At 51.3% G+C, this 27,984-nt stretch overlaps 1 protein-coding gene across 13 annotated transcripts in view; it reads right to left on the bottom strand.

Moving 5' to 3' along the window:
* The window catches only part of NCOR2 (nuclear receptor corepressor 2), a 255,422-nt gene that overhangs the window by 143,207 nt on the left and 84,231 nt on the right, over nucleotides 1–27,984 (bottom strand). For all 13 annotated transcript variants that reach the window (XM_054843763.1, XM_054843759.1, XM_054843769.1 and 10 more), the window contains exons 3-4: nucleotides 22,411–22,538; nucleotides 12,433–12,613 (exon numbers count right to left, since the gene is read on the bottom strand). In XM_054843763.1, coding sequence (XP_054699738.1) covers nucleotides 12,433–12,613; nucleotides 22,411–22,538 — 309 coding nt within the window. The remainder of the gene's footprint in view (nucleotides 1–12,432; nucleotides 12,614–22,410; nucleotides 22,539–27,984) is intronic.

Genomic DNA, 27,984 nt, shown 5'->3' with positions numbered 1-27,984 from the left:
ACGCACACATCTTGTGAGACTCAAACACGCACACGAGATCGGAACTGAGCGGCCTGGAAGCAGACAGGGGTCACTGGTGAATCTGACCCGCGAACTTCGCTGGCTGAGACAAAAAAAAACAAGCAACTTTTTCCATCAGGAATCCAAGCCCATCCGATTTCCATATCAAGGTGGCTGCACTGGAAAATTTGTTTAAACGTGAAACAAGGCTCGCAGCTGCCTGGATGCTTTTGAAAAAATTTTAACCAACATAAAGAACAGGCTTGGGAGGGGGAAAAAGCCTTAATATAGCTTGTCTTGGCTTTTCATGAAGCTTTTAGTGGCCTCATCTGTCCCTGACACACCACTGAAGCCCTATGGCATCTCCCCTTTAAGCGGGTGCTGGCCCCGCACCCTGCAAAGCACCATCCCCAACACGTGCACGGGACACGGCGGGGACAACACCTCCGCCTGCCCCTCCACTGCCCGAGACATGCGCCAGCAGCCCGGCAGCCCCCCAGACGTACAAAAAAAAAAAAAATGCACCAGCCACGACCCCAAGCACCTCACAAGCAGCGCGGTGCTACGACAACGCCCCGGGATGCATGGGGGATACGGGGCAAAGCCCCGGCTGGTTGCAGGCACCTCCGTGCAGCGCAAGAGGCGGGTGTAGCACCGAGCAAGGCACGCTGCTGCACACAGGATACGTGCTGACAGGGGAGCACGGGTGGTGCAAAGCAACCATCAGCTGCACCATCAATCAGAGCCAGCCGCCGGCTGCGTTCAATGGTTTATTGTTCTAATAATTGTGCAGACACGTGGAAGTGGGTGCCTCAACATTCGCCGCTTGTTTGAGTAGCCATTTCCTTCGCTGCTCCCGTCAGGAGGCCGCATCCTGAGCCCTGGGGGTGGCAGCAGCGCCGGCCATCCTCACCGCCATCCCCATGGCCGGCGGGGCAGGAAGGTGGGAGGAAATAATGTCCCCAGCAGCAGGAAACACAGGCGGGTGCGGGTCCAGACGTGAGCCATCAGCCCAGCCCTCCACCTCAACAAGCCTAGAAAAACATGCAAATCAAACCTTTCACAAGGGTTTTGGATTTATTTGGAGAATTTTTTTGCCATAATACTTTTCCCCCCATTCAGCCAGTAGAGACAGTCTCAGGGTGCAGAAATCATCGCGGTGCCTCAAGCGTGACACTCCTCGAGCATCGCTCAGCTCTGATCAGAGCAAGACTGACCAAGGAAAGACAAAATACCGACAAGAGAGCGGGACAAAGCAGCTCCCGAAGGCTCAGGGCAGAAGCACCATTTCTAATTGTAAATGGTTGTGAGAGTCACTCAAACTGCAAACCTCTACCCAGGCTGTTCCCGCAGAAAAGCGTGAAGCATCCCTGCCTGTCTGGGCCAGGATGTTACAGGGGAGAAAACTGAACATCTCAGCTCCCATAGCAAGAATCAGCCCACAGTGAATTTGTTATTATCTGTTAGCAAAGCAGCAGCTTCCCACCAAGGCTGGAATTTCCATCTTGGTTTGGCAGGCACGGGGCTGTGAAATGATTACTGTGTTTACTTTTCCTTTGCTAACTATAAAATCCCATTCCACTGCCCTGCCAAGAATGACTGAAGCTAATAAAATTCAGGCATTTGGAAGAAAGCAATAATAAACCTCCCTTTTGGGGCCTTTATGATGAAATTTCCCCACTCCGATCAGCGATTATGCTGTATTCATGAACACTAGTGATGTCTCCAAGTGCACCCAGATTGACTCAAATCAATATTTAGCTTTGCTCGAGACTGTAAGCCTTTCTCCGTGCGGCTGCTGAAGGCAGGATCACTGAACTGCACAGCTAGAAGCAGCCTTTGAAAAAAAACAGCTTACAAGTATATGAGGCAGCGCATATACATGTGTGTGTGTGTGTGTGTGTATATATATATATATATATAAAATGTAGGCTTTTCAATTACTTAAAAACCTGTGAAAAAGTAAATACACATGAAACATTCATGGATGCATGAATTTACAAATCCCTCTCCAAATATACTGAAAGCCATGAATATAAGGCACAGTATGTATTTATATACATATACCCACCTATTCTTTAGTAGCTTTTAGCGTTTGAAAGACCATAATATTCCTGTGTTTACATCTGCCACTGCCTGCTGCCGAGGCAGAAACATTAGCTGCTGGGGGCAATCTGCTCTACATCATACCTGTGATGGCTGGCATGAGATAAAATAACGCAGACCTGAAAAACAGCCTGAAATAAAAGCCTGCGCTTGGTTTGGTCACGTAACCACGTGGGACAGCTCGATTTGCAGTAGGCAACGGTTCTCTCAAGCAGCCACGGGAACGATGGCATCCAACGTGGAGATCAGAAGGCAGAAACGATCACTGCCGTTCCTGGGGAATGCCGCAGGGAGGAGAGAAATCAGCCATGTCCCTTGTCAGGGCAGCGATCAGAGCAGGTCCGTCAAAGGCAAGCCTAGGAAGCGTTACCGTGCAGGCAGAGGTGATACAGTGCCAAGGCAGCAGAGAAACCCGCTGCCGGCGTGTGCTGGAGCAGGGTGCTGCGGGGGGAACCCCTCGGGACGCGGTGGAGGCACCACGCACTGGGCAACCCCATATCTGCTGCCCTTCTCCTCCTCTGCTGCCCGGCACTGCCAGAGGACAGTGCTCCGCTCTTCCCCTGCATCCCGTAGGAAAAGGTACCGGGAGCAGGACTAAAGGGGCGGCCAGTCCTTGGCCGGGATGAAGGCGAGCAGAAGCTGGGCTGAACACCAGCACATGCGGAAGACGCTTGGTCGGAGCGCTAAGATGACCAAAGAGTAACCAGATCTAGGTCAGGACTGCGAGGAGGTGGTTCAGGTCATTTCATCCCACACCGCTACTCGCCCACTAATTTCTGCTTTCGATTCACCGAACCAGGGGCAGGACAGAGCACATCGCTCCCGCCCCGAGCCAGCTCTGTCGCTGGGTATAAGCCCATTTCCAAGGGCAGAGGGAGCAGACTTCACCGTGCTCTCGCTCCTTATCCTCCTGGAAAAAGGTGCCAAGAATTAGAATTACATTTTTCGAGAGCAGCAGAACAAGCCAAGGGCTTGTCAGCTTGTCCTAAAACAACCCCTCTCTGCTCGCCGAGCGCGCAGCCAGCATTCCTGACGCACACCAGTGTCCATCGCCCCGCAGCCCCCCCACGCAGCGTGAAGCTGCAGAGCATTTCGTGGTGGAGCGAGCCAGAAAACCCTCTGAACGTTCTCTGCCTAAAACACAGCCAAAGAGTTTTTATGTTTAAAAAGCAGGTTTAGGTCCAAAAAGAAAGGTTTTCAGCTAGCGATCATAACTAGGCCCTTTGGCACTTGACAGCTCCTCTCTTATGGATGCTAAGGGTGCTGTTAAGAGATGAGGCTCCACGAAGCACGGACGTGAAGTCACGGAGCTTTAGCAAGGGCTGTTGCCATGTTCAATATGTTATTACAGCTCCATCACCACAGGCACAAAGAGCAGCAACTCGTCCCTGCCAAATCCATCTCTGAAATCACTCCCCCACTCCATCCCCTCCAGCAGCAGCAGGCAAACACCATCGATTGCTGTTGCATCTCCTCCACGGCTTTCCATTTCCACCCAGCGCTGGGAAGGAAGGCTTTAGCATGAAATACCCTCCTCCTCAAAACACAGCACGCAAAATTAATCTGATCAGTGTCACAACTCACTGGCTTTCGTTGCGTGAGTCAGAACTGTGGATGGGCTGCATTTCAGAACGATGGAAAAGTACAGCACCAAAAATGTGCTCAGTGCCGTACGTTCACGGAGAAGACAACCCAGAAGCTGCTCCCACCAAACTCCTCGCCCTCCCCAGAAAGACCCTGGGCGAGGAGAGGCGTGCAGGGATGCCGAACAAGGAGGGAGGCAGAGTTCACCTGCGAGAAGACGTAGGTGCTTGTGAATTGCTAACAACCTCCCACTGCTTTGTCACCTGCACTAACTGGCCAGATCACATGGAAGAGGGAGGAATCACAAATCCCATCCTGGAGCACACCTGGATCCGGCAGGAGCTGGAGCAATGCTCTGCACCCAGCAGCACCCACACCCCCTCCCAGATGACGAGGGGAAGAGAAGAAACCCAGATCAGGCTGAAACCGCAGGGGGAGAAGAAAAAAAAGCCAGGACATCACTCTTGGTACCAGGACTGAATTCCTCCCTGAAAATTTATTCCAGGTGAGGGTTTCTTTTTTAACCACAAATATGCAAAACCGGACTGACCGCAGGTGGACAGCAGCGGTGGCCGGCACAGCCCTCCTCACCCTGCACCGTCCCTGTGCTTTGAAGCGATGCACAGGAGACCGGTGCCAGTTCCTGCCACACCAGCCCCATTTCCTAAGTCCCACCTGAGGACTGACAAAGGTACACAGCAAACTAGCTTTGCTCTCCTCTATTTCCAGGACATAACGGGGCACATAAGAATCCTTGCTATTAAAGATACACATGACACGTACAAACACTTCAAAGATGGAGAAGAAAAATCTCCATGAATCCACGCAGCACAACCAGCTCGCAACACTGCTCTGTTGCGAGCAGAAAAAGCTGGCAATATTTCTTCCAATTAACAGGGGCGAGGCACGCAAAGTCAAGGGACTTTCTTTCCCTCAAGCAGATCAGGTGAGATGTCGCACTGCGCGAGCCTTGTAATATTGACTGAACGGAACAGAAAAGTCCAATTATGTAAATGATGAAGCAGGCTCCCGAGAAGCAGCCAGCCTTATCACGCCGCCCTTCTCCACCGCTATAGCTTGAAAGGCAATTTAAAAGGTTGTTTTGGATGTCGATCACCACAAACGAGCCGAAGAAGTGCAAAACAACAACCTGCGCTTGAGGAACCATCAGTTCACCCGTCGGTTTTCCAGCGGCGCTGAGCCTCGGCCCCCGCTCTCCACGGCTCGGGGACCACCGTGGGCTGGAGCAGCCGGGGCAGGGGAGAGCCGAGCTGCAGGTGGCTCGGGGAAGGTCACGCTCAGTTTTTACATCCTGCCTCCAGAGTGTTTCCACAGCCCACGAGGGCTTTCCTTGCCGTGCCTGAGTCTCTAGGGCCATAGTTCAGTTCTTCAGCCGTAGGAATTTCAGCTGAAAGATGGAACAAAAATCAGTCGTCTTGTCAATCCCAGCGCTCCTTCCCTTTACCCCCCTGCCCCAGGGTTGGCTGGAGGAGCCGAACATCTCACAAGGACTACCCAATGCCTAACAGCATCTGGTTTTCAAATTAAACCAGTATGAGTCCGTGATTGGGACAGAGCATCCCATTCCAGATACAACACTCCTCAGGCTGTTTGTTCCCTTGGCTTCCCGTCCCAAGCTGGTGCACGGCACGGGCTGCTGACAAGCCCTCGCAGCCATCCTGGCACGGCCGCGACACAACGGGCGATGCAATAAACTCCCGGGTGCGCCACAAGAGCCAGACTGCTTGCACAAGGCAGACGCACGCTCCCGAAGGTGTACGTTCACGCACAGGTGAGCAAGGGGGTCGACGCACTCACGCTCATCCTCCTGCGATTTGGAAATGATCTTCGGAGCAGGGGAAGGGAGAAATCCAGCCAGAAGTGTTTGCGCTGTGACAACGTGAACAATGCAAATATTTCAGCTTTTAAATATGTTTGGAATGACAGAGAATGCCAACATCTCCCTCATCTTCCCAGAAATAGCTTTGAATCATTGCTGCCCTAACGTAAAGTCCCTCCCCCACCCCACCGAATCGTTTTTTGCAATCAGATTTTTATCAGGCACAACTCGACAGCGTGAGCAACCGCACGGCAGATGGGTGGATGGCGAACACGTCGCAGGAGGATCCTCCTACAGCTGCTGAACTCAACAACCCCACGCCGCTCGCTCCTGATGGGCGCCCAACCGCATCACCAACCTCGGGACCGCGGGGAAAGGCCAGCCTGCCTCCCGGCCAAGGCGGCTGCAAAGAGAGTTAATAAGAAACGCTGTTCGCTGCAGGGGAAAGAGGACAAAAGCAGGAAAGACGTAGGTGCGTTTGTACCCACTAAAGTTGTTGCATTTTACTGCTCAGACCTGAGGTTAGAGCCACTTCCATAGAAGTTTGCTCCTCCAAGAAGCAGCTGGGAGGCCACACAGCGTGTGCGGGCTTTGCATTGAGCACCCTGCAGTCCTTAGGGCGAGAATTATTCTTCTCATGGCAGGATTTTTGTGGCATTCCACCTTTCACAGGGTGACAATTATTCTTCTTCTTAGGGCAAGTCATTTGAGGCATTTCTCCTCTCACAGGGCTGGTCAAGCCATGGACTGGCACCGAGCTCTGCATCTCACTCGGCTTTCGGTTAACCCGGAGCGAGCAGGGCGCTGGCAGCATCAGCACGTCCCCTCTCCATCGGTGCCTCCTGCCTGCTCCGCAGGATCCCTTCTGCCCAGGCATCCCACAGGGGTCCCCTGCAGCCACCCCCTCCCCACCAGATGTGGGCACAGCCACAGCTGGCCAAGGAAGTCACTCCCTCTCCTGCAGCAGAGACGCACGGCCAAGGAGGACAGCCCTGCACTGTCGTTGGGTCCCTGCTCGCAGATGTTCATCAAAAGCCCCAGTAATGAGCGCAGAGCTCTTTTTCCCAAGTGAAAAACAGCCTCCGGCAGGGAAGGGAGCTCGCAGTGCGATCCACACCGCAGACTGAGAGGCTACAGGAGGACACGCGCCCAGGGACGGCCGACGCTCACAGCTTTGTTTCGTCCTCCAGCCCCTCTGTGCTATTGTTCTGCAGCAATAAATCACGGGGAGGCGCTGGAATTCAGGGCTGGTTTCTACAAGAGGAAGCCCGGGGTGCAGGAACCGAGATGCCGCCTCGCTTTTGCTTGCTAATTCCCTCGGCGGCCGCTGTGCTCAGCGCCTTTCTGAGTGCTCCACTCCTACGCATCCCGTCGGAGAGATGCAGCTCTCCCAGTTCAAAGCACTGCTGTGTTTCCACCCCCTCCACTCCCTCTCCCCAGCACTGGATTACTCAATTAGAGATCACGCTTTTGCCAGTTACCTCCAAGCCAACTGGAGGCTTTGCCAAGGTCAACACAAGTTCCAGCCAGTTTCATTAATAACTGCGAGACCAACCCACTGGAAACTCTGAGAGGTTAATCCCAGCAACAGATCAATGTTCCCATAACAAAGCCACGGAGCAGAGACACCACTGGTGATTTACCAGCCAGCCCAGATATCCATGCTGGGAGCTGCGGCACTGCCCCTCCGAGCATCCCTCCCCGTGCCAGGGCAAACCCCGCTGCCGGAGTCCCCAGATTCCACTCCTCTCCCCCCTGCACATTCGGCAAGGGATGGAGCAGGGGGACAGCACTGCCAAAGCACCGGCCAGCGCGGCGAGGAGGAAGCAGGGCTCCCGAAAGGCCTTTCGGTCGTCCTTGGTGCTCTGCCAGCCTGCGGCCGGGGCAGGAGTTAGCAGGCTAGCCAAGAGCCTTTCCATCCCACAGCCTGTTTTCCAGGAGTTTATTGTCAATTGGGCTCTGGAACGGGCAGCCAGTGTGAAATTTGGCGTGTATGCTGCTGGCTTCAATGCATCATTAAAAAGGCATTTTAAACGTGTTAATTCCTCCATTTTCAATTAATTGCTTTTAAAGCTACATTAACATGCATCAAAGCAAAATACCCTTTCCCCTAATTTCTGCTTTGCTATACATATTTCCTGGCCTTGGTCTTTTCCAAGAGTCCTCCCTTCCCTTTACTTATTCCAGGTTTCAGTCCCTAACACAACAAAAACACTCATGCAGAAAGGGAAGAAATTAAACCCCTTCAACAATGTAAAGCACAGTCCAAGTCCTAACAAACACATGGCTTCTTAATAGCCTTTTTCCATCAATAGTTGTTAATTATTTTACAAAGGAGGGAAGTGGCATTGTCCCTTGTACAGATGGGGAAATCTGAGATACAGAAAGGGGAAGAGACTTACCCGGTGACCAGCAGCCTGCCAGGGCAGATGGCAGCAAGGTTCAGGTTTCCTAAGCCTCCACCCAGCCCCGTACCCGTGGGATTACATGGCTCCCCGTAAGCATATTCCTGCTGGAGCAATAGGCTACGCGTAAGTGCAGCCAGCCAGCCCTTGCAAGGGGACTAAATGCAGATCACGACTGACTCACATCCTATAGGAAGGAGCAGCAAACCACGTATGTGGTGGAAAAGCAGTCTCAGAAATGGGAAGAAGAACAAGTGGAAGCATAATGGGAATAAGAAGAGATGGGAGAGGCAGGACTAACCTCCAGCTCTGGAGAGGGGAGAGCAGGCGCTGCTCGACCAGACAGACCGCGCTCACCGTCCCTACGGGGCAGGATCACACGCAGCACCAGCTGCGCACGTATGCGCAGAGACAGGGGATGGTGCAGATGCTTTACTGGCCTGCTCTGGAGCCGTCTGGTTTACTCCTATCTGCTGTTACGTGATGAAGGTCCATGACTTTCTCTATCGGAAAGAAAGCAGAAGCCACCGAGGGTCCTGGGAACCAGCTCCTGCATCTCTGCCAAGAGCACACCCAGCAAATCTGCACCACGGCAGCTCTTCCAGCAAATCTCACATCCTTGCAGTGATTGAAAAAACAGTCCTGCTTTAGTTTTGCCTGGTTATTCTCAGCCAGCTCAAGGGAGCACCTCCTCGGATGCAGCGCCAGCCCACGCTGGCACAGAGGGCACGGGGAGATTTCATTTCTCCCCCAGCAGACCGAGCTTGCTGGAGCCACATCCAGCAGCAGGAGCACAGGACTACATGCGCTGCAGCAATGCCACAGCAACCCCTCTCGCAGAGAAAAAGATGCTCACAGGGGGGCAAAGCAGGCAAGAAAACAGCCTTCTCTTTCCTGGCTTGAGAAGAAACACCAGCATTCGAGGATACGAGCAATGCGAGGTTCGCAAGGAAAGGTATTATCTTTTACTAGACCAACTGAGAGTTAGCTGTAAAGCTGCTGCTTTTGAAAGGCACGCTGCCCAAAAGCGTGTCTGTTTTCTCCAGCTGTAACACGCTGATCTAATAGAAGACGTTGCCTCCCCTCACAAACCAAGCCTCACTTGGAGCAAGGCTGCAGTGATCCTGAACAGGGTAAAGGGGCCCAGCTTACCCCAGGTTTGGGAGAGGGAGACGGTGAATAAAAGACCTAAGAGATCCACTTCTCTTCTGGTGGTGGTAATGGGAAAAAGCTCTGGAGCCTGTTACCAGGACTTGGCACATCAATTACCTCATCTGTGCTCACAGCACAGGTTATGGCCCAAAACAAAGGCCTCGGAAATGTGCAGGAATGGTGTTAACGTCTCTCCCCGGTCTTGAAGGTCGGGAAAGCCGATGGAACCGGTGGTTTTCAGGGATGTGCTACACTCACACCACCACAGACCTGATTCTGCATCTCAGCTCCACCGCTGCTCTGAAAGTAGAGACCAACAGGTACCCACTGCCTGAAAGCAACATCCATTGCTGCTGCACCACAGTTACATCCCTTGGGACAGTCAGGCTGGCACCCGAGTGTATCAGCAAATCCCTACCCTTTTCACTGAGGGTTCGTGAAGCTCTTCACTGTGCAAAAATTAGCTCAATCTGCAAAATCACCACAAAACGCAGTCCCAGCGCTGTTACTTGGATGAGTACATTGAGCTCCTCCCCACACAGTGACTGCAACAACATGGAATGGGGTAAGGGGTAAGCAAACAACTCCTAGGATACTCTGTCTAAACTATCGCCAGTGTGTTTAGTAATACTGGGCTCACATGGTGCATCTCGCCCAAAGAGCTCACCCGGCTTGCAAAGCTGCCCTAGATAAAGTATCGAACGACTCCGTCAGGCACTGAGTCAGCAGCACAGATGGAACAGCAAATTTCTCTCTGCAGCTCTGGTCACTGGGACACACGTCCTGCCGCCACGCGTGTGCCACCGCTCCGGGACGCACGTCCTGCCACCACGTGTGTGCCACCACTGTGGTCCACGCGCAGCTCGCAGGTGAGCAGAGACCTTTGGCTCTGCACCCACCTTGCAAAGCACTTGCAGGGAAGGGAGGAAGCTTGCAGAAGAACCCCTGAGAACAGAGGACATGCTGAGCAAGCAGGAAAAACACGGTGCTGCTAGAAGTGAAGCGTAGGCCAACGTCCGCAGTGATGGAGGAGAGTGGGGATTAGCCATCAGGACAGGCTGCATCGTGACGTGGTTTTTTAGGAGGTCACATCAGCCAGGCAGAGGAGCTGATGGCAGTCATGACCTCTGGAAGGTCTTTGTCAGCTGTTCTAGATGGTGATTTACACCACCAGAGCCCAGTGCCGAATTCAACTAGCTGGCTTAGCGTGGATGCAAGAAGTAGTTTTACGTGTGTAAATAGCCCAGATACGCAAGTGTCCAGAGCTTGTGGCCTAAGAGCACTCTCAGCTCTTGACGTTTCCTCTGGACCAGCACACACAGAACAGTTCCTCCAACACGCTGGGGCTCAGGGCAATGCACAGATCAACTGCAGGAGCTTTACCACAACCTTAACGTCCACAAGCAGTTTATAGACTAGTCTGAGGATGACTGCTCAAGAAAAAAAAACAAAAGACCACTATTAACCAATTTTCCAGCTGCAAAGGCAGCTATACCTTCAGAGTGGTGATCCTACACCCCAGACTTGCCTTCTGCTCCTAACCACTCGAGCAGCACTGAGATCATCCCGGTCTTGCAGTGAGCTCCATCAAACCCACTCTGGAAACAGCCCCTGCTAGTTTTGAGCAACTAATCCCAGCTCCATTTAGGCTCTCACCAGTGAGGAACACCACATTTTTTTTTTCTTTCTTCCAGACCCTGAAGTTACAAATGGCTCCACTAAAAGCATAATCTTGTCTCACTGAATTGTATCTCGCAGCTTTCTCTCGCTCTCTCTTTCATTAACAAATGTTTTAAGCCCTATAAAATGCATGTAATTCTTGGAAATGTGTCACAGACCAAGCAGCAAATGCAGCCCCTGAACTCACCAACTAATGCCTCAAGAGCGGCTTTGCCTATTAGAAACAAATAGCTGAGACAATACGTGGTTTTCCGGTGAGAAGCAGAACAGAACTGCTGATGGAAATAATGTGCAGACAGAAAAGCTGTCCTGGTTTCCTCACGTCTTTGGAGAGGGATATTTTTTGTTTCATGGCCAGCAGTTTATTTTCCCCATCAGCCACCCAGCCCAGCATTCCTCAAGTATAGTCTATGGTTCAGAGCCACCACAACACATCCTGGTGGCACGGAGAGCAGACTCTTGGCTGGTCACACCATCGCCACAGCACCTTGGAGGCACCTCTTCCAAGGCAACACACTATCAAGAGCTAAAGGAGAGCAAGCTGATGTGTCTGGTGCATTTCTCATGGTCTGAGAGTTCCAACATAGGTCTTAAAAAAGAGCTGCTCCATCCCTTCCAGCACCAGCTCACCATTCCTAACTGGCAGTCCCTGCAGCCCTCTCCTCCAGGAGATCCAGCCAGGCCTCCCTTGGCATCTGAACTACCCCAAAATTAAATGTCCTTCCCACATGAGATCCCTCTGACCTGGCTCGAGTAAGGCTGTACAGATAAGAGATGTCTGAATATCCCGGCACTCTCGAGCCAGAGCTTTTTTGCCCACGTGTTATTTCAGTCAGCTCCCCCAGCGATACAGCAAACCATCCTGTGGTCCCAGGTAAGGACGCCGACTCCCTTTTCATTTCACCGAGGGCTCAGACACGTCCAAAGCCCAGCCTGCAGCCGCATTAACCCTCGGTGCTCACAGCGCTGGAGCTCGCGTTGGCAGCGCAAGCCAGCTGCTCCCAGCCCGTTTACCCAGCAAGACTTTCCTGCCAACCAGGAATATGTCCAAGCTCGAGGTAAAATCAAATACAATTTACCCCAACAGAGCGTGAAAGGACAACCAAATAGGCACACGAGCAAGGGATTTCTCTTTGCAACATTTATCACATGTGCAGAGGGGACAATTGCAAGTAAACAATTTGCTCTGTTAAATGAGACTAGGACAAGGGAGGCTTTCCTCGGAAGATTATATTAAAGAACCACCAGCGACCGATTCAAACCCTCCAAACACCAGTATTAAATAAAGAGATGCAATAAATGAGAAAGGTGAAGTAAGAATCAAATCAGGGCACAGTATCCAGAAAAGCCAGATGCGACCATCCCTAATTCAGCCTACAGGAGCTTCCAAATTGTTCCGGTGCATCTTATAGCCCAGTAAATGCAAGCCCGTGACTGTAACAGTTATGGGGAAAGCTGATACGCTTCTGTTTCTCCAAAAGAGGTCATCCCATCTCGGCGAATTATCACCCAACACCCCGAAACACTGTTTGATGCATCAGGAACCGCCATCTACACTGATCTCAGTAGCAGCTCAGAGCCGTAAAAGTAGCTCTGCACAAGCCAAGGGGATCCCAAAACGCAGACTGCACCCCCAGCCAGCATCCCGAGCTGTTGCCCCCTTACCTTTGAGAGATCCTCTGTCCCTCCCTGCTGGCTCTGGTTCAGGAGAGGCGAGTGCCGCATCAGCGGGTCCTGCAGCAGATCCAGGCGCGGTCTCTTGGTTTCAATGAACTCCAAGTCCGACGGCTTGGCCAGGTCAGAGAGATAGGAATGCGCCTCGGTTCTCAGGTGCAGCTCCTGAGATCTGGGGAGAAAGAGAAAGGAGCCATTAGAAAACAAACCACTTCTGACCTCCCCTGCTCTATGCCTGCAGCCACTCGAGGAGGACAGAGGGCTCGACTTCTGCCTGTTTCCCAGAAGAACGCACGAAGGGAGGCCAGGTGGCCCTGAACTCAAACATCTCGGGTCTTTGCAGATGCAGGAGGCACAGCTCCATAGCTCAGGTACGGTGCATCTCCTGGAGCGTTCGCTGCACGCAGGCAGAACCAGGCGTCACCTGGGGGAGCAGGACGTGGGGTGCAGCATCACCACCATCCTCCAAGCCCGACAGCCCACCCCGCTGCCCCCCTCCTCAACACCGCCGCCACGTCACCTGGAAAGCCCCGTTGCCATCTCCTGTCCCACCACACGCGGTGGGTGGCTGTCCCTACACCAGGGCAAAGCGAATGAGGCTGCGGGTTTGAGCGTTCTCTGTCGTGCCACGTGGGTAGGGCTGGCCAGAACAAGCCAAAGCCCAAAAAATCCTCCAGTCTGGCCCATAAATCCTGCTGCGGCCCCTAAGACTGGGCAGAGCTCCCTTCTGCCACGTTTGGGTTATTTAGTCAAAGGTACCTGCACCACTGTTTATTTTTAGCATCTTCTATAGGAATACCAAAGATTATACGCCGGGGAAAAAAATGCATACTCCTCCGTGGCTAGACAGTAGGGATTTATTTTTCCAGGATGGGGGAGGAAAGAAACTGGCCACATGTAGTTGCACGTCCCTGACACAGACCTGGCAAGCTGTAAAAGCACATTATCCAGTGATAGCAACTGCACCGACGAGTCACGTCGGGCTCAAATATCCTTCACCTGTTAAATACGATGCAGTTAGTAATACCTGGAAATTGGGCTTTGCTTTTTTTAAAACAAATGTAAAACTTTTTTTGTAGCTCTATTTTTCCTAGCAGAATTCTCCTGGGGGAATTGTAAAGGGATCCTACAAAAATACCTTTTACTATGCCCAAGGATCAGCTTTGCTGCAGCAGCTCCAAGGGTGTGTTTTTAACACTTCAGGCAGAAGTGTCTCTTAAAAAAAATAAAAATAAAATGAAGCACAGAAGATTCAAAGCTTGGAAAAAACCATGGCGCTTTTTTTTTTTTTCCTCCCTTAAACAAGATTGTTCAAGTTCTCCTGAGCTGCGTGGTGAAGCATCCTCCCCAGTTACAGAACACTGACAAACTAAACAGCTTCAAAGCTACTTGAAGGGAAGGAAGAGAGGGGATGCGTTTTGTCAAGAGCAAGCATAAAAGACAGGGGGTCTTGGGCATCGTTTGGCCCCCACCCACAAACCGCAACTGTTGACGTTAATTTTTACCTAGCTAATGAAATATCTGGGAGAGGATGACAAAAAGGGACGGACCCAGAGCCCTCTGAGGCCAGCGGGACTCTTCCCAGCGGCTGCAAAGGCTCTGGACCGCATCCAGAGAGAGGAGGCAGCCCGGTGAAAGCCACCTTCTCGGGGCACCACCTCCGAGCAAAGCCCTCTGCCTCCCCTGCAGCACTGCGGCAAACTCAACCCTGCTCCCGGGAAGCAAGATATGGGGGGGGGGGGTGGTGTGTGTGTGTCTTTTTTAATTTATTATTTAAACACCAACAGCAGGCACCAAGCTCGCGCAGGCCAAACTCTGCTGGGCTGTGGGTTTGGCACAGGTGGCCGGCGCTGGGATTCGGGCAGCAGCTTTGCTGCTGACACACAGAAACAGAATCTGGCTCGTCCTCTTCTTCCTCCCCAGCAAAAAAAGGGGACGGGAGAGCGGGGAGGCTCTGGCACTGCCTCTGCCGCTCCAATCTCCAGCCTACGAGAGAGCGAACGCACGCACAGCAAACTTTTCAGAGAAGAACAGCTCTTACATTTGGCATTGGAGCACAGCTCGCTTCACCTGCAAACACTTTCACACTGAATGATCCTCAACTTTTCTCAGCAAGCCTAGAAATATCTCCTGGCACCTCTCAAGTTTCCTGCTGGCTTGTCCCAACCCCTTGTGCAAACCCTGCCGCCCGCAGCTGCACGCCGACATTTTGGGCTCTGCTGTAAAACCCAGTAACAATAAGCAACTGTTGAGCTGGGCAGGTGTTAAAATATTCCAACACCCAAGGTTCTGCTGTACCAAGGCAATTAAAAATCAGATTTATTTATTTTCACTTTTTTTTTTTTTCTTTTAAGGCCGTATTACCAAGAAGCTGCTAATTGACACAGGACAGCTCTGAAACCTCTGCAGTTGTCAGGAACCCAACACAACTCGACACGGCTGCTACGCTCAGAAAAAAAAAACCCACCCATGTATTTTTAAGATAAGAGCAACACTCAGCTTTACAAAGGCAGTTACTTGCAGCAAGGCAGGGGCCACGCCGGGGAAAGCAGCTGCAGTGTTATAGGGTGCTATTTTATTTCCATTTCCACATCCATTGGAACTGCTATTAACTTTATCCACTGGAATTTCCAGCCGCTCCCGAGATCGTTTTGCCCAACGCAACCCGCTCAGCCTGTCCTGGCTGCAAACACAAACGCTCTTGCTTGAAGCCTTCACACCTTTCACGCTTTACATCCACACCTGCAGCGAGCTCTTTACAACAGACTTTTATACAGCCGTGACGTTGCTGTCAGTGTAAAAATAGCCCTGCCTGAAAAACCCTCCCGCTACACCGAGTTTGGGGTTTTGCTGCATTTTCCAAATAGTTCCCACCTGGCTGGTTTATTCCAGAAATTCCTACTTTGCTGAAGGGAAAGACTGTTTTTAATTGCATGTGAGTTATGCATGATTAAATGAAATAAACCAAATGCCAGCGTTAATTATGAAGTGGGGCAGGTTAGTCCTCACCCGGAGTCCTTCGCCACAAACACTAAACTACTTAAAAGCGGTGGAGCGGCGTGAGATCTGCTGACGCACCGAGGCTGGGTGCCCAGGGTTTGCCCCGCCATCCAGCCATCCGTGCACAGCTCTGCTTTGGGCAGGTCTGACTCCAGAAAAACCAAGATAACCCAAGATTAGACCTTTGGTTTATTACTAATCTGACAAACTAATCGCACCCTACCAGCTGCAGAGCGGCATTACTCATTCACTGTTTCCTCAGCAGACTCACACGGGCTGTCAGCCAGGTAAGAACAGCTCAAATCCTACAGCAAGCGCAGGGCACCTGCGACTCGCTCCAGCGCGTGCGGGTCACTGGGACCTGGGAAAACATCTTCTGCTATGTTATACCTACACCAGAACCAGCTGAGCATGAGATGGGCTGAAAAAAAGGGGTTGACTGCTAGTTGGGTACAGAGGAAGCTGAGAGCATCTCTCTCCTGGGAAGGAGGAACAAACAAGACATCCTGAGCTACCCCTGGGGTTTGTAAGAGCAGCTCTAATGAGATCTAAATGGATCTTACCGTTATCTTCTTTACTTTGCTGAAGCCAAATCAATGGACAAAATACAACCCTCTCGGGAGGTCAAAGAGGACCGACCCAACCCATCAACCCACCTCAGGAGCACACTGCCCGGCCCTTCAGAGCAGAACAACCTCAAAGCAGCACAACCCCCCCCGGCTCTTCGAACCTTCCCTCTTGTCCATCAGCTGAGCAGCAGAAGGTACGAAAGCTCTTCTGCAACATCCAGCAAACCCACACTGACTTCATGAAGATGTGCCTCCTGCACCAAGGGCTCAAAACACCAGCGGCGACTCTGAGCCAGTTCCCACCAACTTCCCAAAGGCACATTTTAAATTTTGCTCCCATCCACAAATATTGTTCCCTACCTCACGGGGCCAAACAACATAACCAGGCTGGAAAACTGGCTTTTGCTGTCTCTTGGAAACAGAACCAAGATAAATGATAGCCTCGCTGCAGCTGTTTATTTCCTCTGGCTGAGATGGTTTAGAGGGAAATTGTATCCAAAATTAAGGCTTTTTTTTAAAAAAAAAAAAGTCTCCAGCCCCCACAGGTACAGACAGACAATAAAATGCCTTTGAGAGCAAGTAATATCAAAAACCACAGGCGTTGAAGTGAATTATTTATAGCCAATGCTAAGGTTTGTCAGAGGTTTCAGCAACCCCTTTACAGCTAATGATAGCTAGAGTGGGAGACTGGGCAAAATGAGACCTGTTAAAGAGAGAAACCAGAGGGTTTGTAGGACTAAATCTGCCGCCAGGCAGCTAGAAAAAACACATACAGGGCCAGCTGATATATTCCCTCTGTCATACAGGTGGGGAGGGAGAAAACCCATCACAACAACAGAGGCCACGGGAAGAGCAGACTGTCTGGGTGGGGAAAGCGGAGCTCCCACACCCTCAGCAACACCTGCCAGCAGCAGGATTGAGTCTTCACAAGCCAAAGGTGTGGGACAGCCTCGAGCAGGACGCTTAGCTCACCACGTGGTCCAGCTCAAGGACTCCCAGGTCCCCACGAGGTCCGACCGAGCACCTCTGACCAGGCGGTCGCACGTGCATCCTCGTGATGCTCCGGCTGCGCATTCCCACACGAGGGCAGGTAGCTGTGCCTCAGCCGCCCCACGCAACCCCCTCAGCCAACTTCTTCCAAGCCAACTGCAATTTAGATGAGAGCAGATGCTGTATTTAAAACTTGCATACTGAAAAGCCCCGTACACAGAGCCTGAATTATTCATGGACAGGACCCGCAGAAGCTTTAACACTGTGCCACACAATGGCACTGGCTCACTCAGGAGGAGGAGAAGAAATATTCGTGTGTCTCCGCAAGCTCCCCCACATGCTCCTCATTCACCAATTTCTCCAGGTACCCCAAACCTGGATCCCCACTGGAAAGCCCTATTTGGCAGTCCTGGGTGGCTGAAGCACTCCCTGGACTAATGCCCGAGGGACATCCCATGTTTCTCCAGGCATGCTGTGTACACTGCAAGATCACCTTTCCTCCCCCAAAATAAATCTGGTTCGAGATTACACAACGGCGAGTTGCTTCATTAACTTTTACCTCTCCATCCCAGCCAAGGCAAAGCCCAGGTTTCCCCTCAAACCTCCCTACCAGGGCACACTGGCCCACTCCATGAAGTCTGGCGTCTCCACGTCTCCTCCTCACCCATGGACGTACCCCAGTTCACACCAGAGCAGAAGGTACTCGTGAGACAAGGCTTGACACTGGCACCAAGCTCCCACATACCAGCATCTGCCCTTCCAGCCGTTACTTTCCCACGTTCATTTATGGGGAGGAAAAAAAAAAAAACCCGCAGCTCCCAGAACATCATTTCAAGTGTGAAAAGACACAAAGATGTATGGTTGCAGGGATTTCAGCCGCACTACTGCTCACTCCTGAGAAAAGGGTCACCTTTAAAAATGGAAACTTAATTAAAGACCATAAATAAAATCAGATCGGTCGCGCTGTTAACTCCGGAGCAGTTGGTGCCATTTGGCCCAGCACAGATGAAGACCGAGAGTTGCACGTGATTTCCAACGGCCACACACACCGCCCCGGCTTCCCACCGCTCCCCGGGCTCCTCAGCCGGAAGGATTAATCACATCCAATAAGCACAGTAATTAGGCCTGCTCTCATGCTATATTGCACATGGCTATCTCGGATGGCTGCGGAAACACAGCCGCTGCTTAACGTATCCTAAATGTCATACTTCAGATCAACACCGGGCAAACTCTTCAAACTCCTCGTTACTGCTAAGCAGAAAGGCTCTGAAAAAGGAGCATGGTCTCATGAACTGGGAAAATAGTCTGCTATGAAAATAGTGACTCATCTTACTCTGGATAAAGGCGGAATACACTGTGTTAACATGCATACCGCTTATTTAAAGCCATGTTTTCTGCCAGAGAAGCCATTATCCACCCCAGCATTCCTGCGTTAATACGGAATCTTGCTCTAAAATCGTAAAGCGTATGAAAAGTCAGAAACACCCAGTTCCTTGATTTTTCAGACCCCTCACCCCACTGGCACCTGCCATTTAACACTCAACCCAGTTTTTGTCACTTCTTTTGCGGACCAAAATATATATAGAAGAGAAAAAAAAAAAACCCTAATCCTTGTCACCTTGCCAGGACATTCCTCTGCAAGTATTCATGGTACGACTTGTACCAACAGCAGATCCTGAAATACTTCTCTTCACTCCTGCAGTCCAGTTGGCACAGCCAACCGAACAAGCTAAGGGGAAGTCTGTGGATCCTTCCAAGAAAAAGCCTGCTACCAAAAAAACCATCAAGGAAAGCAGCACATCCCTGCAAAGACACACAGGGCTAACTTTCCCTATAGGAACAGATTCAGTGTGGTTCAAGTTTTCCTTCCTTCTTCCAAGCCGGAATTGCTGCACAGGGAGTTCAAGTCTCTACCCATCCACCAAGGGGTGATGACGACTCTCGGGGAGAGTACTTGGGAGAAGGGCAGTCCGTAACTCCCCAGCACCTCCTGCAGAAACGGGCTGCCCAGGGTGGGAAGCAGGAGAAGCAGGAGGCACATCACCCCCGAAGGAGGAGAGCACACGATGGTGTGACCCTTCAGGAAGGAACTGGTTCTCCCCATCCTGGCCTGACCCACCAGGCTCAGCTGTGGGAACATCCAGCTGCCTGAGCCTGACATTCAATGAGCTTCTTATTCGGGGAGCCCCAAAATGTGACACCATCTCAGCACCCCATTCCTTCCAGCAAGCGACCGCTCAGCAGCTTTTTGCCACCTGATTCATACTTAAAACACTGTGCCCATAGCGAAACCCTTCACCGCTTGTTCCCTTTTCACTGGGACACAACTAACGACCACCCTGGTGGCTACAGCAAAACTGCAACCAGGAGAGACAGAAAACCTGCAAAGCTGTAAGATGACCATCTAAGCAAGCCCACATGATCTCTGCAGGATTTAAAGCATCCATGGGGTCAAGCCTCAAATACCACATGCAAAGACAGCCTGCAGAGGCTTTAGAGATCTGCCCAAGGTGAAGGCAACACCAAAGTGGGGGACAACTCCCCAAAACCAGCACAGAGTAAAGTGCATCCCTGGCACTTCCAGGAGAGGAGGGCGAACAGCAGCTGCCCACCGGGCAGGTGGGCTCAGAGGAACCGGGACCAAGCGGCCTGAGGGCTGAACCACACTCTCCAGCTGCAGGCATTGCTCTGGATCAGCACAGGGCACAGCGATGGTAGGGCAGGGATGTCCACCTGGGAACACGCACATGGCTCGATCTCCAGCGCTGTCAGTCTGTCACGTTCCACTTGCACCAGGCTCACAAACTGTGAATCTGGAAGAGCATCAGCCACCACAACTAACAGCAGGCAGGCTGCTTCCTCCAAACACCCGAAGCAACGGGGGATCGGAAGGGTTCCCCTCCACTGACACTTGCTTCAAGGAGAGGATTGTCTCACACCCACCACCGCTGTGTGCCAGGTGGGGAACCAAGGTGAGGGTTTGCCTTTCAGACACAGCACACCCCTGTGCTTCCCACTATTTACCCCCTGTGCCCGCACTGCGGATGTTACTTGTTTGCCTTTGGTCGCCCCCTCCTCCCCAGCCCCGCACGCCGAGAGCCAGCTGCCTCTGCTCAAAAGCATCAATCCCAGCCCAGGAACAAAGCCAAAGCGCTTACAGATGCGCCCAGCGTGAACCTGCCAAGGGGACTCAGCTGCAGAGATGGCAGCTTTCGCCACCCTCCCTTGACCACGCTTTGCTCCATACCAGGTAGAGCCAGAGCTATTTTTTGGGGTCGGCATCAACGACCAACCCAACCCGCTCCAGGGTCTTGGCCCTTGAGCACCCAAGGAACCCTCAGGTGAGCAACCAAGCACCCAAAGGGCTCCATTTACAACACATCAGGTGCTATTTTAGAGCAGATCCTCACACCACGAAAAAGCAAAGCCCCCAGAGGATAGATTTGTAAGTGCAGTGCTTAAAGATGCAGCGAAACAGTAGCTGGCTTTGCAAAACAGACTAACACCTCCCCAACCCCAATGCCACCCAGTTTGAATGACTTCAGTAATTAATTACACTGGATTGAAAAATACTGCAGACCCCCCATCCTGCATCCCCAAATGCCCCCCCAAAAAATTTTTAATGAGTCTATATCCCAGCATTCTGGCACAAGATGCCAACTGAGCGGACTTAAGCGATATTTTTAGCTTTATTACCCAGCATAATTTTTGCAAAAGTTCGATTTTTCTGATGTTACAGGGAAAAGGGACGAAATACAAGTTGGATCTGTTACAAAAAATATTTCTTTTTACATCATGCCAAAACTTCAACCATTCAGGCTGAAAGTGAAGTAGCCATGATAAGCATTTGGATGTGTATCTAGACCTGACGATTAACGTTTACTCACATTCACGTGATCAACACAAAAATAAGTTCGAAGAGTTTGAAACATTTGTAAGCCCAAGTGAGATGTTTAGATGACCACACCAGATTAGGCACGTGGTATAGTAGACACCAAGGCTTACAGTTGTTTTTTTCGGTTATATGGAAGAACCAAGATGCAGGTTTTTTAAATAGCATATTCAGACCTTGAAACCTTCATTTTACTGGAGAGCAGAACTGGTTCTCCATTTTGCAATCCGTAAGTAGTGTGAAAAACAAAACCAGGCAGGAGTATGTCGCTGGGTCCTCTTTAACCATCTCCCTCAAATTTAGCTAAATCTGACCCTCTTCCAACTTAACTGTGTTACTCTGTACTAAGAAATCAAAGCACGGAGAAATCTAAGCAAGTCAAGGCAATGTAGCACGCTGCAATAAATTCCTAGTCCTCAGAAGTGACGTTACCCTCTGGAGATGCAGGTGCCACAGGCACATCCAGGAGGGCAGATGCAAGACTAACTTTGGAGGCTGCTTTTTGCCTCCAATTTCTCATGGGCTTGTTTCTGCTGAGCACCAAGCCAAACCCATCCCATTAGAAAAAGAGGGTCCTGTCTGCATCTATGATGCACCTAGCACCCTGAGGTCTTTTTCCTCTCCCCTAATAATTGTGAGTTTAGAGAAACAGATTTATCTCTGTGACTCTGTACTGGTTTTATTCTTAGCTCGACTAAGGAATAAGCATAAAAAAAAATCCTTTGCATAAATCTATTGCAGCAAGGCTCTTATTTCACTTCCAGGCCAAATTTTTTCCAAAACCACTCAGCATCGATGCAGAAGAGAAACTGTGAGAGAGCAGCGTTTTGAGACGAAACAGAGAGTGAGAGTGGTGGCCTTCAGAACAGATCAGCTCCTGTGGTTAAATCATCTGCAGCATTTCCAGCCACACGGCGCTTGCCCGAGTAGCACCCAAAAACACTGCCAGCCTCCCACGGGAGGTTACGAAAGAAAACGGGGACACAGGAGAGCCACAAGGACAGCAGACAGGAAAAAAGCAGCTTGGAGAAAGTTGTGAGGGGAATGCAGAAAGAGAAACAAAAACAACGAAAGCGGGGAGGAAGGGCAGCAGAAGAGGAAGCGGAGATGCGCAGTGGAAATGAGCTCTTCTCACTCCTCCCTTCAGCCTCGGGAGCCACAGACCAAACCCGACCACATGGCTTTATTTTCTACACTGAGGAAAGCCAACACAACCAGTTACAGTGACGTGTTGCTTCACAGAAGTGAGAGGGGTGGGTTTTTTTGTTATTTGCTGTTTTTAAGATGGCTTTAAAATGCATGATAGTCTAAGGGAAGAAAGCAGAAGGCAAAAGCTGCCACTTGGATTAGCACAAAGAAGCTAAACCGGCACAGGCACTGAGCACGGCCAGCACCAATACACAACGCAACGCTGCCCAGGTCTCTCTCAGCCCTCCTCCACACCTCAGTGCTCCACAAAACCTTTGATAATGCAGTCGGGATGTCCATGGCCTGGGGGGGGAGGCAGGGAGCCAGTACCTTTCATTGCCCGGCTGGAACTCGGAGAGCAGGGACGGCCTCCGCCGCTGCGGCTGCATGATAGACCCCGGCGGGAGGTGGGAAGCAAAATCCCGGGAATGATGCTGGTACTCCAACAGCGCGACGTCCTGCAGAAACAAACACAGAAGAGCTTGTTAGGCTGGTGGGAACTTTCAAGCAAGCCTTAAGCCCTGACAACTATATAGATACTCCTCTTTTGAAGCACTGGGTGCTGGACCACAAAGCTCAGTGCTTTCCCCCCCCAAAAGGGCTCCCAGTAACCCCCAGTCCTGCACCGCATTGGGATGGTAGCTCAGCCCCCCGTGCAATCTGCCTCCAGCCTTTAACTGGGGCTGCTCGCAGGCTGGCTCCTGGGACAGGACCAAAACAAGCTCAACCCAGCCGCCCAGCACACACACAGGGGGTTTTGGCATCCAAGCAGTCAAATCCGAGAGGAAGAACAGGTAAGATGAAAATTAAAAGTCACAGGATGCTGTCAGCTTCAATAATGCACGCAGCAGTATGGAGAAAGAAGAAAAAAGAAAAAGAAGAGAAATCACAAATGTTATCTTGAGAGTGTCCCTTTAAACACAGCTCCCGGGGCTGAGCTCAGGGGTTTGAAAGGACAGTTTGCTACTTATTATGTGCGCGTCCCTTTTGTTCCTTGACCCTTGGAGAGTACAGTACAGCATGTTCCTGATTTTAATTAAATAAGAAGCCCTCCTGCTCTGTGCCACAGACTGATTCCAGCAACAGTATTTTAGCAGCTACATTCAATTGCTATTTTTTATTTGCAGATAGATACTTGACCAGAAGACTAATCATCTAATTAACTAAGACCTTCAGCAACGGCATAGAAAGCCCTGTCACAGAATAACCCTGGTAACACTGACACACATTTACGTGAGAAGAACCAATCCCACCTGGGATGCTATTTTGAACAGTTCTCAACTGGAACAAAAAAGCTCCAACTCCCTCAAAAAGCAATTTCACTGTCTTAAAAAAAAAAATCAATAAATAAAATACCAAGTGCATACAGTTGTGGGCGCAACAGAAATTATTTGATCAGATGTAGTGACGATTGACACAGTCCAGCAGTAGGGAAGCTGGAGCGGTGCCCCAGCAAGGTGCGTGGCAGGCAAAGAACGGATTTGGGAGGTGAAATAGCACCAGCCTGCACCCAGAGACCCCCCCGAGGTGTGAGCGAACAGAGCAGCCTGGCACTGGATGCCACGCTCTCCTCCAGCCAGCTGCGGAGTAGAAGGGAATATCAAAGCCCAACATCTTTGCCCACCAGAGAGTAAAACAAGATGTTTGCATTGTAGCTGTCTGGAAAGGCAGGAAGATGAACAGAAATTGTAAGCACTCAGTCCAGGGGAGCCAAAAAAAAGCAGATCCCCGACCCCACATTTAGGTGCTCTCACACAAAAGGTGAAAAGGCCAAACATCAAACGGAGGAGGAAGGGGAACGGTGGTGTCTGATGACCACCACTTCTTGTGCCTAGAAAGGTGCTCCAGTTTTTGGAATGAGGTTCATTTCTCCCCAGCAGCAGGCAATAGTGTGGTGCAGCTCCTTTTCTGTTCTGACTGCGGGAACCAGGGACCCCTGCCAGCCCCAAACTCCTGGTCTCCACCTCCAGCCTGGCCATTTCAGACCTCGGCCTCTGGGGCAAGGGGTGTCTTCAGACAGGTTCTTCTGACATAAGGAGGGCGTTACTGGGACAACGTCTACTCGGCCTCATGGGGATGTTCCACTTCTGCTGTAAATCCAGGTGTCAGGGGAGGATGCTACCCTGGGATGCTGCTTTTTCTTCAGCCACACAGGAGGCTCTGGGGGGCTGCAGGACAGAATATGCCGTGGGTCCAACCACAGATGGGACAAACTCAGACATCTGAAGTGGAGGAGCCTGTCAGCTCCAACAGTCCCAGCCAAAGCAGAACTGCTGCCTGCAATGAGCCTCCCCATGTTTGCACTTGTCCTGGTTTTAAATAAAATAAATAAATAAAAAAAGCAAAGCGCGATGGAGCTCCCGACATCCACCTACAAAACAAACACACCATGTCTGGGAAGACACACCAATAGGCCCACAACCAGGACCGTCACCTTCTGTGGGCGTATAAACAAGAATTACTCGTCTGGGAGGCTCGAAGGCTGTGCCCTTGAGAAAAAAAAAAAAAAAAAAGACTCTTGCATGTCCCAAGAACCATCTGTTTTTCCTTTTCCCCCTGCCCACACTCAGCTGAGCTTTGCCTTTTCCTCCTCTATCCCCCATCAGAAAATTGGTGGTGGAACTCGGAGCTTGCTGGGGTGGCCTGAAATGATGGGAAGCTCGTTACACGGGGCCGTTAGCTCGGGGCCGGGATGGCAGACGTGCCTCTCTGGGTTCCCTGCCGAGGGCAAGGCTGGCGAGCAGCAGCTCCTGCTTCTCCAGACATCGCCCGACTCACTCTGACCTGCTCCGCTTTGCTCACATCAGCGTTTGGTTTTACCAGAAGGAAAACATAACCTAAAAATTAGTGAGGAGGATTAAAATTGACAAATTTCTGTGCCCTGTGATGAACTGTCAAAGGAACCGCGGGAGACCTGGCAGGACGTAGGTGGATTAATTGCTCAGAAAGTTACTACAGTAAATTGCACTGTGAGCTATGATGGTGTTTTTCAAAATGCAAATGCCGGAAAGGTTTACGAGCTGCCTTCAGAACAGGCTTCAATTTTGTTCAGCAGCATTTTAGAGATGTACGTAGGGAGGCACCTCGCTGCCGGTGCCACCGCACCTTCCACGCGCGGGCAGAGACGAGGGAGCAGTGTCCAGTGGGTACCTCCTTAATTCCCCACCAAAGCACCCAGCATAAACGTGATTTAGTCCCCATTCCGACCTAAAATTTCTAGCACAGCCTTGGCACCTGAAATAAAACAACTAAAAAACTCTGCAGCCCCAAGCTACACGTTGCTCCTTTTCCTCTCCATTGCTTTGCTGTTTTTTTGCTCAATTCTATTTTTTGCTTATCCTCTCTTTGCATCTCTTCCTGCCCTCTGCAAACCCTCCTCCCAAATTTGTTGATGTGTGAAAGCACCTTCTCCAGGGCCCTCAATTCTCCCACTGCCTGCAGTCAGGACATTGTTCCTTTTACACCAACCTTCCTGATGTTCCTTGTGGTTCGGATGCTCCCCCACAGATGTACTTTGTGGAAGTCTTGCAGAATTTAATACGTTCAGTAAATGTCATGAAATAGAAATTAAGGAAGCAAGAAAGACCATGGGGAGTCAGGGGCTCTGGCGCATCAACAGATTTGGGGGGGTGGAAGGAGGGTTTGCAGAGGGCAGGAAGAGATGCAAAGAGAGGATGAGCATCTCTTCCACTTCTGTTGATAGAAATTAAGCTTCTTTATTCAGGCAGAGGAGGAGGAATGTTTCCAAAACAAAACCAAAGCAAAGCAACCAAAATCACTTTGAAAGTCTCAATGTCAAGACCTTATCGCTCTCCTGATAAAACAGCAACTTCCCAAAATATAACCCCGGGTGAAAGGAACTGTGTCCCCTCTAATCATGTAGGCAGAGTATAAACAAACAGGCCAGAGTTTCCTCTCTCTAGACTGCACCGTCTAGAGCCGTAGACAGTTCGAGAACCGGCCCGGCGGTGCCGAGGCTGAGCTGCCACGGTCAGGGTACACCCTCCTGTCCCACACACAGCCCTCCGCCAGCCACCACAGCCATGCTTTATTCAGGCTCATCCCTAGGGCATCCATCCCCTCCAATGGAAGCAAATCCTCACGATGCCACGGGAGCAGCCTTTAAGCAGCCGGAAAGCTTGTCTGAGCAGGGGAGATGCAGCTCAGCCAACAGCCAGCACAGAGGTCCCCCCAAAACACCTCTACTGCAGAGTGCTGGTGGGAAGATCCCACCCTCCAGCCCAGACATTCGTCCCCAGCATGCCCCCCAGCACCTCCACGGCACAATCCTGCTACGCACATCCTGGCTCCGGTGCCTCCTGCTCCTGCGACAATCCCCCCGCTGACGCCCGGCCAACTCGGGGCAGCAATGGGCCCGAGTCAGGAGCAGACTTGGAAAACTGTTGAAGTCACCCAGGCAGGAGAGGAAGGTTGGATCCCTGCTGCTGGGAGCAGCTTGACGTCCAAGTGCAGTGAAGAGGCTGGGGTTGCCTCCGTCTTCCAGTCCCAGAAGTGCATTGCTGTCTTAGTCCTTCACCAGCCACCTGGTATTACACCGTGCTGGATACCTGCCCTGGCCCAGACCATCAGCCTTACAAGCAAGATCAGACACTTCTAAATCAGCAAGCGAGATCTCCAAAGCTTAGGGTGAAGGCAGCTAACTAAAATTAGAAAAACAAGGAAAATCCACGTTATTTGGTTTCGAACTACACACCTGCGCTAGGTCCTGAGCACATCACCCGAATGAACTCAAGTCAGGGAGCAAGCGCTCAGCCTCACGTCGCACTGCCCCGGCTCCAAGCGACCCACTGAGAAGGGGCTGCAGGCTGCCGTTAGCAGAAGGGACACGTAGCAGCGATGTGGGGCTGTGTGCCTGCTGCTTAGGAGACAGGCGATGGGGAGCACAAACTGCAGCTCCTCATAGCAGGAGATTTCGGGTGCTCACAGCGTAGCACACGCTGCAATTCAGCAGTCAGCTGGAGCCACAGGTACCCAGGGGCAGACTTCAGCATCCCATGTGAATGCTGCAACCCTGGTCCGATTCCCTCTCACCAAACCGGTTTCAGTTGAAACATGGGTGATGCTACAAGAGACCTCACAACCGCTGCCTGCTGCAGCGACTGGTGAAGAAGGGTCTTGCGGGGAAAACAACTCAAATGCAGCCGCTTTCTGCCTAAACAAAGCCAGAAACCTGCCCTGATGAGAGCTGGCTCCAGCGAGTCCTTCTGAGCAGGACACACCACAAAAACCCGCTGGCTGGGCTGAGCCAGCACTAGCAGCATCACCGAAGACAGACAGACAGACACCGAGAGTGCCTGCAGTGCCATAAATCGCCCTGGCAGAGCAACACAGCACAAGGCCAGCATTTAGATAAATAAAATGCTAAAGAGCCAAAAGCAGCCTCATTAAAATACAATTCTTCACGCAGCAGACTGAAAAGGTTCTGCGCCCAGCCAGAGGTGCCGAGAGCGTCCTTCACTGCCAGCGAGGAAGGCTGGACCCATCCCCGCTTCCCCTGCCTGGGGGTGCTGGGAGGGGGAGTGGTGAAAGCACTCCCAGTCTCAAGGTCTTCTTGTGTCATTACTGGATTCGGGAGTGCCAAGAGCACCATCTCCCTGCTCTTCCTAGAAAATCCTCTGACCCTAAATAACCTGAGTCTATCATCAGGCTTATTTAGATATGCTAATCAAACTGTTCAAAACTAGGAGACTGAAAGCAATATTACAGAAAAGCCCTCAGCAACACAAAAACAGAGACAGCCCCACACAAGGAAAGGAAAAAAAGAGCTCTTTTTTCCCCTCTTTTACAATTTTTTTTAAAGCTTTCAGCCTGCTGCCCTACCAACCATAATGTCTCCAGCTACATCCTCTATACCATCCCCTGACCTCGGGATAACCCACACAC

The sequence above is a fragment of the Grus americana genome, chromosome 16, assembly GCF_028858705.1.
Source record: "Grus americana isolate bGruAme1 chromosome 16, bGruAme1.mat, whole genome shotgun sequence".
Taxonomy (NCBI): domain Eukaryota; kingdom Metazoa; phylum Chordata; class Aves; order Gruiformes; family Gruidae; genus Grus; species Grus americana.
This window is presented reverse-complemented; position numbering and strand designations above follow the sequence as displayed.